Consider the following 12423-nt stretch of genomic DNA (forward strand, 5'->3'; position numbering starts at 1 on the left):
TTATTATTTGAAAGATATTAACTCTTATCGAATACGCCAAATTACATCATACTATTACGTTTTTTCCAATGATAAATATTTTGTATTTGCCAAACAGAGTATATCCATTTTTTAAATCTATAATTCGTTTGTGTTTTTATAATATATTTATTAAAAATATTATTATCTTTCTTTTAACGTGTAATCTTTTGTTGTTCTATCTCGATTAAACCTTTTGATTATTCGTAAGTAATGCAGGATACGTGCGCGGGGCAAAGCGTTGTATAAATAAAAAAAGAAAAAGAAATACTCGTCAAAAGAATTATGTGAGTTACGAGAAAGAGAGAGAGAGAGAATCTCGGGAACGTGTTCATAACATGCGACCGTACCGTCATCGAGTCATCGAACGACTCGAAAGAGGCAACGAAGTGCGAGTAAGTTTCATGTTGAATGAACGGAGTAGTGGCATGCGATAAGAAGAGACACGCGCGACGTTTCCAAATGTGTAGTGTGTGTGTATGTGTATATGTGTGGTGTGTGTATGTACGTACGTATTTACCATGTTTATTGATATTCGAAGGTTATCTTCTCCGTTTATGCTTGCTCTCGATTCTATTATATTTCGCTTTACTATTTCGTATGATCTATTACTTACAAATATCTGTACATTACTCTTCTAACGAGTTTAAATGTTCTATAAATAAATGATTGAAATCTCAAATCTTAAGAAATCTTCTTAATAATCTATACGTATAGACGTACGTGCATGTACATATACACTTGTATGTAAGTTCAATCGGAACGATGAAATCTTCTGCTATGTTAGAAAATATTTATCTGAACTTGGAATCTCTTACTGAAATGATTTTGTTGTGTTTTTTTTCTTCTTCTTCTTTCCTTTTAATAAAAAAAATTCCCCTTCTGAGAATAAAGGGGGTCAAGATACTCGGCTATCCTTTGGCACCGGTCGGAGCAAAAATTTGCAAATAAAGAACGCGGAATTGAGCAACGGTGCAATGCACTCTTCTAGGCCGGTCTATTCGTATTCCAAGGCCAGCCAGTAAAAACTCACGATCTCCTACTTCCGACAAAACGATTCACGATCTCTACCAGAAAAAAAGAAAGAGAGGGAGAGGGGGAGAGAGAGGGAAAGAGTTTCTACGATTCTAAAACTATCGATTATTATATCGATGTAATTAATAATCAAGAAGAATAATTTAATATGCGATATTTCGCAATTATTATCCGCCAAAGTATTTCGATCGCATTTCATACTTTGGTAACTTAAAAAAAAAAAACCTCAATGATAAAATATAAGACTCATAAAAAAGAAAAGAAAAAAACATTGTAGAAAATTTGCATTTTATAAATTCTCACCAATTACTTACCAATCATACAAAGTCGAATTAAAGAAATCAACGAATTTAGAACGAGGATACATAATAACGTGTGCACGTGCGGGTATATAGGCATTACATACATAGAGATATATGAACTATGTACATCCCGAGGCTTTGCAAAAAGATAAGGCCGAGTGATCCGATTGGAAGGTGAATTTTAGCCGGAGGGAAAAAAACGACGGTCAATGCCCTGACAAGGTCGACGTCGATGCAAGAAGAGAACGCAAACGGGTAGATGTTTCCTTCTCTCCTTTTGGCATAACCCACCCTCCCTCCCACCTTACCACTCAGTCACCAATCCCTTCTCTTCCTTCATCTTTTACTTCTCCTTCTTCTCCTCTTCCTCTTCCTCATCGTCCTATCTCTATCCCTATCTTTTTCTTTTTATCGCACGAGTACTTTGTAAAACGCACGCAACTCACACACATCCACACACACACATATAAACGCATACATATGAAATGAATAATAAGCTCGTAGAAATACTAGAAAACATTTTAGGGCCAATCACCGAAACGTTTCTTGTGGTACCGGCCAATGGCCGCGTGGGACCAAGGTCATTTTCTTCGCCAGTAGGTATATATTCCTATCATTCTTTTTAAATCCTCTCTCTATCTCTCTCTCTCTTTCTCGTTCATATACAAGTATAGAGAGATAGAGAGAGAGACACACACGTATATTCACTAACCCATTCATCTGAAGAAGAACCAGAAGAAGAGATCTACTGTATACAAAACGAAGTGTGTGCAAGCATGAGAGCTCAAGCCGAAAAAAAAGGAAGAGCATAGAAGAAAAAGTAGAAGAAGAAGAAGAAGAAGAAGAAGAAGAAGTAGTAGTAGTAGAAGAAGAAAAAGAAGGGAGGAAGAGATACGATACGCATGCGTGCGTTGCGTTGCGTTGCGTTGCGTGCGTGCGTGCGTTTCTAACGCAGAACATCGACACGTGGGACGAAGGGAAAACGGCCGTGAGCTTCGAAGGCCCTCGTACCACACATACATACATATTTATATACGTGTTAGTAGTATTATACACATTCTCGCATACTCACGTCACCTACGCCTACATATGTTAAATCGCAAACGATCTCGGGTTCTCGTAGTAGTATAGTAGTGTAGTAGTAGATATATATGTATATATATATATCATACAAGAAAGAGCCTTTCGAACACGATCCAAGTTCACACAACTCTCGTAATTATCGATTGTCGAAACTATGGATATATATATATATATATATATATATAAATATATCGATAGCAGATCTCTACTCGTGACTATGTAGATAAAGAATTGATAGAAGAAACGATGGCGATATATTATATGGCTTTCGATTTTACTTTGTTACAATGCAAGATAACAAAAAAAAAAAAAAAAAAAAGAGAAGAAAAAAAAAGGAAAAATAAATACTGAAAAATCAATTTAACACAATCGATAAAAATTATAGAAAATTAAAATATTACAAAATAGAAAAAGAGAATTAAATACGGATGTCTAAATTTAATGATCAATTTCTTCCTCTATCTATACATTTATTTTGGCCTATCCTATTTTACAAAACGAAACATTTATCTTTCATTTAATTAACCCCAAAAAATCATTTTTTTCTCTCATTCCAAGCTTAGCTATGTATCCAAAGTACGTAGATGTCTATAAATAATCAACATGGTCTGGAAACTTAAAAACTCTATAAGAAAAAGAACACATAGTCGAAGTTACAAGCGTTCAGACTCGAACCTGATTGCGTAACCACTCTGTTATTGACCTAATTTTTGAAGATGTCGATTAAACATTGCGTTCGATCGAAATATTCGTCGAATATTATTGTTTAAATCTATCGTTATTATTCTTGTCATCATAATTCTATTCATTAATTGGAATGTGCGTTGTTCGTTATATTTTAGAAAACAAAATTATCTTTCTTCCCCCACCCCTCAGTCACCCCCCTCACTCACTCTCTTTCTATTTCTTTCTAATTGAAAACAATCTCTATTCGGTCGATTTAACACGGGCAATTGAAAAACCGTATGGAACAGGTTGAACGCAGCCTAATAATATTTTAGGCGCAACTAGCATAACGATCTGATAAGGGAGTGTGCGCGCGCGCGCGCGCGCAAATGCGAAGGCTCGCATGCGCGCTATCAAAGTCTGATGTGAAAAAGAGTTTCGCAACGAATACGAATGAATATATATATATATATATATATATATATATATATATATATATACGGTTTTGCCTTGTAACACTAACGAAACAAGACCTTGGATATTTTTTTTGTGGCTTTAGAAATAAGAAAAATCCATGCCGTCGTACGTCGTCTTCTTTTTTCTAACCTCCGATTCCCTTTCTCCGTGTTATTATTCTCAGGGTATTAAAACATGAATTTAAGAAGAAAACAAAGATTAAGGAAATTTACTTAAGTACCTGAGAAAAAGATATATATATATATATATATATATATATATATATGTATGTGTGTATATAAAAACAAGAATTTATATCGTCATCTGATAGAATAACATTTCAAAAATAAAATGCTTCATCTCTTCTTGCTCGTTTTCAACTCTTAACGATCATTTCTATGCCCGTTCTAACGTTGATTCTTGCTTTTAAAAAGAAAAAGAAAAAGAAAAAGAAAAAGAAATAAAAAGAGAGAGATAAAGAGAAAAACAGACAGAAGTCAGGCATTCGATTTAGAAGGAAATACAGGCTTGAATTTTTTTCAATTCTCTATTTTTTCTTCGGCTGGATGATGATGGTGGTGGTAGTGGTGGTGGTGGTGATGGTGGTCAGCGAAAAGAAAAAAATTGTTACGGTACTTTTCTTGTTGGTAATCATCCGCGATACGGTGTCGTATTTGAAAACGCGCTCGTTTATAACGTTGACTGAAAAGAGAGAGGAAGGAAGAGGGTGGGAGGAGAGGTAGGGGGGAAGGGATGAGAGTGGGGAGGTTATGCGTTTGTAATGGCAAAGGATGAGTAAACGAGAAGAACAACAACAACGTTGTAACTTCATCAAATTGAGAAGTAATTCTTTTCGTGCTTCGTTGCCTTCGCGCTTACCTTCGAGAACAGGAATAAATAAAAAAGTTAGAGATAGGGGAGGGGGAGGGGAAAGAAAAGAAAAAAATTCAGGAAGTATTATAATATAAAATTCGAGTTTTGCGCCGTAAACATTACGAGATATTAATCAAAGAATTAGGATGGATGACATATTCGCAAACGTATCTGAATTAATCTTCGTTCTATCGTTATTGCGTCGTTGTAATATTTTATATTTTGTTATTTGTTAATTCGTTAAAATGTTTTCTTTTTTCTTTTTTTAAATAACGATGATGTAGCATCGAAAAAAAGAAAAAAAGAAATCAAACATATGTGTATTTCGGAAGTTTTACTACGAAAAATATCGATATTTCGATAAACCACACCCTTTTCCGTGCGAGTTCAACACGGTTCCCTATTTTATTCATACTACCGTGTTCGATTTACAAAGTAAACGCGCTTCGTTCATGTGAGCTCGCGGAAGAATGAACAGATGTATACAATGGCAGCGCTATATTCAGAAAGAAATACGTTATCTATAAATACAGAAAACTATGTGCAGCTATATTCGGAGATACATACATACACCGTGGTTACTCGTTTTATGTAATGTATAAAGACTCTCTTCTCTCGACCTTCGTTTTCTAGAAAGGATTACTTTTTCTTTCTCTTCTTCTTCTTCTTTTTCTTCTTCCTCTTCATTTCTTTTTTTTTAATTTTTGGGTCTCACAACGCATACGCACCCATATGCGTATTTGACCTCAATAGATTTTTCTCACTAAAAAAAGCAACTTCAAAAGAACTACGTAATTTATTACACTATAAACGCATATACTATATTTATATTATTATTATTATATATATATTTTACTACTGGCAATAGGTAAAAGCGTTTGTTGTTGCATCAAACGAAAATAAATTAACCGTTCTAGTTCCTCGTATTAACTATCTAGTTAAACAAAAAAATAAAGAGAATGGAGAAAGAGTTAAATCTTTAAATGTCATGCGTGTGATATATATATATATATATATATATATATATACATATCGGTTAAACTTTCATTTATCTAGAAGAGGATTATCAATTCGTACGTGATCGATCTTCTACGTGGTGAAACTCAAACACGAGACTTGGTTACGAGTTTACTGACATATGCGTGTTCCTTCGAGTTGCATCAAAAGTTATCTCTAGAGACGCATACGCGTTATACGATAAAAAAAATGACCTAATTTGTCGTTTAACTAAACCTTTTTCCTAGACCCAGATAGACATTACAATCAAAAACTGTAACCGTTTGCGTTTTATCTTCTTGACATGGATCTACTGACACAGAATTCCAATTTTTATTCGTTTATGAGATATACAAGCCTGCAGTTCTTCTATCATTTCGATTTGGAAAAAACATATGTGAACATTTATATGTTCATTTATATATATGTATATATATATATTTAATCGAATATATTATAATAAAATAACAAATCAAAACGTAACCCAGCAAATTCGGTGGAATAGAAAGTAGTCGTTATTTACATAGAGTGAAAGTACCAAGCGAAATATAATTTTCGAAATATCCTACACCACCAACCGGCCTCATTTTTCTTTTCTTTTTTTTCTTTTTCAATTTCTCGACGACCATCAAACCAATGACTTTTTTAAAAATATTTGCGACTAATGTCTCGTGCGAAAAATAAACAAAAAAAAACACACAAAAAAGGAAGATAAAAGTTAAATAATACGATAGAAGGATTTTCGCACCTCTTAAAAAAAAAAACATTAGAAATGGTCGAGAGTCGGTAAAGCCAAAAGGGAAACGATACGCGAAAGGTTTCTACTAACGTTCCACGTGTCTCTTGTACACTACGTTAGATTTGGTTGAACTCTATTTGACTTACATACACATACACACACACAACTTCGCGATGCGTGTCTGTGATTACTTCGCGTGGCAACCCAACAAAAATATAGGCGCCTGTAACGGGAATAATTTGCGATGACAATCAAACTGTTTTACGTTGCTAATTATTTTAATTACTTTTCTTTTCTTTTATATCGTACCCCAGACCTATGTTAAAAAAATAGAAAAAAGACAAGAAAGAAGAACAACGAATAACCATCCGACGTTGCAACGCGTCCGAGAATATTAAAAAAAAAAAAAAAAAAAAAAAAAGAAATTAAATAATTCTTCAACGTGTGATAATTATTCGTGTTGCGATAGAAATGTTAGATTAAAATTGAATGGGCAAGTCACGAAACGGGTAATTAAGGATACGAATGAACTCGAGCCAAAGTTCATGGGAGATCATTGACAAACGAAAAAAAATCAGCAGGTGAGTTAGTAACAGCCTAGAAGATATTTGGGTATATTATATCCATGAAAAAAAAAAAAGTTCATCGTTTTTCGTCGTGGCACGAAATCACGAACCACGCCTAAACCACGCGTGCACTCGAGTTACAGTAGGCGCCTTGAAACAACTACTAACCCAGGAACCTCGATATAGAATTTCGGTTACAGTTTCACCAGCAAAGAACACTTGCACCATCATCATCATCCAGAGATATCTCGTAGGAGAACGTAAACTTGTAGCTACGAAAATGGGAAGCTTTACACACACAAGCTTAAATTATAAGTAAGAGTAACGCGTGCCTGTCGATACAACAGAGTACCGATGCGTGGCTATGTGCATCGAATATACGAGAGGAAGTGAAAGAGAATAGAAAGACTGTTAGATCTAACTGTAATTCACAGTCCTACTTTCGGCTTCCTCTTTTCCTTCTACTTCTACAACGATTATTATACGAATCGAGTAACTGGTTAAAAATTTATATACGTTACTTCCTACTTTCTTCAATCTTTGCACACCCGATATATATTCATCATTAGAATAATCTAATTATAATAATACAAAAATTTGATTTATTTTTAAACGCGTTAAATTTTATAATTAGAACAATCAAATAAATATTAACAACGATAAATTATCTATACAAAATTGTATATCGAAATATGTTAAGCTACTTGCAAGACGTGTTCTCTTTCAACTATAATACTTTTAGTGGTATTGCAGAGAATGAAAGAAAGAGAGAGAGAGAGAGAGAGAAATAACGACAGAAGGCTCCTTTACCTTCCCCATTCGTTCGTCCTTGAACCCTTCCCACCTACCGACCTTCTTTTTACGTTTCACCCTCCATCTTTTCGAAAAGAGAGACCATTCTCGAGGCGACAAAGCGTCGTGTTACTGCCGACTCCCTCTTTACTTCCCCCTATTTCTCTTACTCTCTCTCTCTCTTTTCCTTTATTTCTCTTTCGTAGTTTTGCATTGACCGTCTTTTCGGCGTTAAGCATGAAACTAGTTCTTAAAGTATACTATATAGGTCTCCAACACTTTTTATTATTTTTGTTTTATTTCTTTTGCTTTATTCGAGAGATATTCGATCAATCAATCACTCGAAAAAATGCAATCTCGTATAATTTGAAATTGTCGTTTCTCGTTAAAAAAAAAAAAAATAAATAAAAAGAAAAATAATATTAAATTATACTTCGTGTATTAAAAGAATGCATTTCGATCGATGATCACACGTATCGTGATTGACGATATTAAAGTGCAAAAAATAGAGAATCCGAGGTATAACGTGATACGAAAACAATATAATTCTTATTCATCCTGCGCGACTGATAATTCAGGCGTATATCTAGTCGCACATGTCAGCGTATAGTATCCTTATCATTTCCACTGATAAATCATTCCGAGTTACATATATCGACTTAACAGCAACGACGACGACGACGACGACGACGACGACAACGATGACGAAAAGTTCTATATAAGTTTTATTGTGTGAGAATGTGTAACAAATTTTACTAACAGATTAATATCTTTGAAATTTTTATTGAATTGGAAATATTATATTGTAATTCGTATAATCGTTCCGAACAAAAGTTTTGTTGACGGAATTTTAACGAAGATTTAATAATACACGTGTTAACTTTTCATTCTTTAAATTTCCAAAAGTTCATAATGATTTATCACTTTTTTCTTTTTTTCTTCATATAATTACGATAATATAAACATGCACTTTGTTCGCGTATATTAACATTTACAATTAATAATCAAATTATCACGGGGGGAAAAATTTACACTAACGACTAAAAAACACGCGAAATAAATAAGAACAAAAAAAAAAAAAGTGAGGTATCATTTGGCATACTTTGTCGAACATTACGTGATAATATTGATAAAAAAAAAAAAAAAAACAAAGTACAAACTCACGAGAGGAACTTTGTTTAAACGTAAGCGCTTATGTTAAGATGCGCGTTACATAATGCAAGAACCCGGAGCGCGTTGCACCGCGGCTCGTTGCAAACTGCGGTTTCGCAAAGACGACAGCTGCAGCAAGCGAGAACGATGCATCCGTTCGGGGGAAGGCATACACACACACGTGAACCGACCAGTGTGGTTGAGAGAACGTATGCACGTACGGTGCAATCGGACGAGTATAGAACGTGTAAAAAAGAGTGAGATACAGAGAGGAAGATAGAACGAAAGAGAGAGAAAGAAAGAAAGAGAGAGAGAGAGATTTGCGTTTGTGTATGAAAGAAAAAAGAGGAAAAAGAAAAAAGAGAGAGAGAGAGAGAGAGAGAGAGAGAGAGAAAGAGAGAGAGGAAGAATTTTCTATCTCTCTTTTTCTCAGGGACTGTAGAAATTCGCTCTTCAGATTGGATAGTCGAAAGAGAGAAGTAGGGTTCGGCCAATCATCTTTCATTGCACTCCCGGTGCAGCGACCTCTCTTTCCCTCTCTTTCTCTACCCTTAACTCCTTGAGAAGTGGAGAAAGTCTGAGTGCAACGCGACCATCCACAGGTGGTAGTAGTGGTGGTGGTGGTGGTGCTGCTGCTGCTGTTAGTAGCGGTGGTGGTAGTGGTTGTGGTGGTGGTGGTGGTTATGACTCGTGTTTCTGCACAAGTAGTAAGAGCCTCCGGTATGGTCAGACTACGAGCTCGGAAACTTCGACGCGCGGGAAAACAGTAAGGAAAAGAGACACACGCGTACAACGGAGAATGAACAATGACGCGAACACAAGAAATATATACGATTACGTCGTAGAAAAGTCAATTTAAAAAAAAATTAAGAAAGACAAGAACAACGAAAAATGTATAAGAAGAAAACGAAAAAAGTACTCACCCTCGCAGAAAAGGGTGACATCAGCGAGCCTGTCGCTTTCGAATAAATTCGAGAACGCCGTTGCTAGATTGATGCCGAAACTGTTCCACTTAAGACAGAATTGTTGCTGATGAGAGTCCATGATGCCACCCTTAGACCCGACCCCGTGACCTTCGCCACCCCTGTCACTGCCACCTTCGAACAGGTTGCGCCCTTCTTCGTTGCGCTCGTGCCCAACTGTTCTTCCAGCTGAAATAGAAACAATTTATTCATTAGTATACGTCGTCCTTTGGGAAACCGATTGACATTATCGATCGATTTAGAAAGCACGGATACGAATTGTATTTTCGTTTAATAATATACGAAATGGGGGGCTGTTTTTTGTTTCTCTTTTTTTACGATGGACATCAAAATCAGGAAGAATAATTAATACAATTGAACGGACATGACTTTATAAAATATGCGACAAACATAAAAAAAAAAAAAAAAAAAAAGAGAAAAGAAGAAAAATAAATAACATCTTTTAATGATGAAATTTAACAGGGAACTTGGACATGAAAGAAGTAGAACTATGTTTGATTTAGTTGGACGTTTCGTCCCTTTATTGGGACTTCTTCAGCAACTTAATCTTTACAGTTCAGCGTCTTTTTTCATTAAGTAGACATACATTTTTCTTTTTATTATTAATATTCAAAACACAAAACATCTAAACTTCGTTAAATTGATCGTTATTATTTAAGTTCCTCAACAAAAAAAAAGTTTTGTTGAGGAACTTAAATAATAACGATCAATTTAACGAAGTTTAGATGTTTTGTGTTTTGAATATTAATAATAAAAAGAAAAATGTATGTCTACTTAATGAAAAAAGACGCTGAACTGTAAAGATTAAGTTGCTGAAGAAGTCCCAATAAAGGGACGAAACGTCCAACTAAATCAAACATAGTTCTACTTCTTTCATGTCCAAGTTCCCTGTTAAATTTCATCATTAAAAATTGTAATTTTTGGACGAGAGAAATACTAAATAAATAAATAACATCGTTCAATTTTTCAACGCTAAATTGAAAATAATTCCTCGAAGAAACATTACGAATCGAACGTTCGACGAGAGGCACTTAACGTGTAACGTTATTTTCGATTCGATACACGGACGACTGCAATCGCTATTATATCTCGATGCGATCTTGATGAATTAGGCTGATAGCGATGGTGCCAAGCGAGGCCATTCGAATAACGCGGAATAATAAACATTTCGTTCGGTACGAGTATCTATATAACTAAAAAAGATAAAAAGATTGCAAATACAACGTGTATTTCTCTTACTGACCTAATTAAAAAAACACGGCTTAGTTAATTCGAAGAAATTTCTTTAATACAAATCGTAACGTCGTTTATCAGTGACATAATGCATCAATAATATCGTCGAGCGGCAAAAATACGAAAAAAATCGGACGATGACGAGAGAACGCAATCGATCGCGTAAATCAAACTTGTTTTTATTGATTTTTTTTCCTCTTTTTTTTCTCTCCCTCTCCAAGTCTCCCTCTCTCTCTCTCTCTCTCTCTCTCTCTCTCACGATATCTCTCTCAAGTGAGAGAAATAATAATAAACGCAGCTATTAAAGATCAATAAATTAAATTCGTCTGCGGGACGAGAATGTCAAGTTCGTTCTGACCAATCACGCAATAACCTTGCTATTACTAATCGATTGTCTCGCTAACGAGTAAAAAGATGGGGAAAATGAATAAAACAAAAGGAAAAAAGAGAACAAAAATTCAATTAAAAAAAAAAAAGGTAGATAGAAAAAGAGAAAGAAACCTACCAAAATAGATCCAAGAAGAAGGTAGGTATTACCGATCGTCGTAACCGGTTGTCAAATGTAAAGACAAAGATGTATCCGATAAGCGTAGTCTATTCATGAAACTTGCCGAGATTCTTTTCAACGACGAAATTTACGCACTACTCTCTCTCTCTCTCTCTCTCTCTCTTTCCCTCTTCTCACAGTTTAAAATGTAACGTTTCTAAACGAGAAGAGAGTACACCTATTTTTCTTCCTTCCTTCTCTCTTCCCGTATTCTCGTAATCGCACTGTGAACGAAAAGATCAATGTACAGAGAATGTTGCGTACACGTGTCTCTTGGCGCACATATCATCGAGTTCCACCTTACGAAAAACTTTCTCTATCTCTCTCTCTCTCTCTTTCTCTCTCTCTCTTTCTATTACTCCTTTCACTCGCACATAAAACAAAATCGATCTCAACAACGCCGAGTAGTAACACAATCAAATTACGGCGATGACGATGACGATGACGATGACGATGACGATGACTACCACGTCGTCAATGAAGAAATATAACAACAACAAAAAATAAAATAATATACGAGAGAGAGAGATAGATCGCGACGATAAAAAAAAAAAATTTCAAAGTTCCCGCGCTTTTTCCCGCACAAATTATTCGAAGTAAACTTTGGGCCGCGAAAGCGTTAAGGGGGAAGGAGGAAGAAGGAAGTAATAAAGGATATAATAATAAGAGAGGTGGTAAAGGAAAAATGAACAAATACTGAGAGAAAAGTTATAGAAGTTTTTTTAAAGGAAATATAGGAAGGATTCGACGAGTAGGAGGACGCGTCGCGAAGAAAAAGAACGTGAATATGGGTCATCGGTGCTGATGCAAATGCGGTTGGACGAAATAGTATGAGTTCGATGGTTTCGGCACAGCGTTGGCAGCGGTTTTCGGTGGTGGTAGAGTGACGTGAGAGAGGGGAGGGAGAAACAGAGATAGAGAGATGAAGAAGAAGAAGGAGGAGGAGGAGGAGGAGGAGATGGCGAAGGAGGAGGAAGAAGAG

General features: G+C 35.4%; 1 protein-coding gene across 1 annotated transcript in view; it reads right to left on the minus strand.

The window, feature by feature from the left end:
• LOC106784071 (protein abrupt) overlaps window positions 1-11561 on the minus strand; it is a 34150-nt gene extending 22589 nt beyond the window's left edge. The window contains exons 1-2 of the mRNA XM_014743189.1: window positions 11400-11561; window positions 9602-9829 (exon numbers count right to left, since the gene is read on the minus strand). Coding sequence (XP_014598675.1) covers window positions 9602-9722 — 121 coding nt within the window. The 5' untranslated portion in view covers window positions 9723-9829; window positions 11400-11561. The remainder of the gene's footprint in view (window positions 1-9601; window positions 9830-11399) is intronic.
• Window positions 11562-12423: the final 862 nt, after the last annotated feature.

Source organism: Polistes canadensis, unplaced genomic scaffold, assembly GCF_001313835.1.
Source record: "Polistes canadensis isolate GaletaPanama2010 unplaced genomic scaffold, ASM131383v1 scaffold_29, whole genome shotgun sequence".
Classification (NCBI taxonomy): domain Eukaryota; kingdom Metazoa; phylum Arthropoda; class Insecta; order Hymenoptera; family Vespidae; genus Polistes; species Polistes canadensis.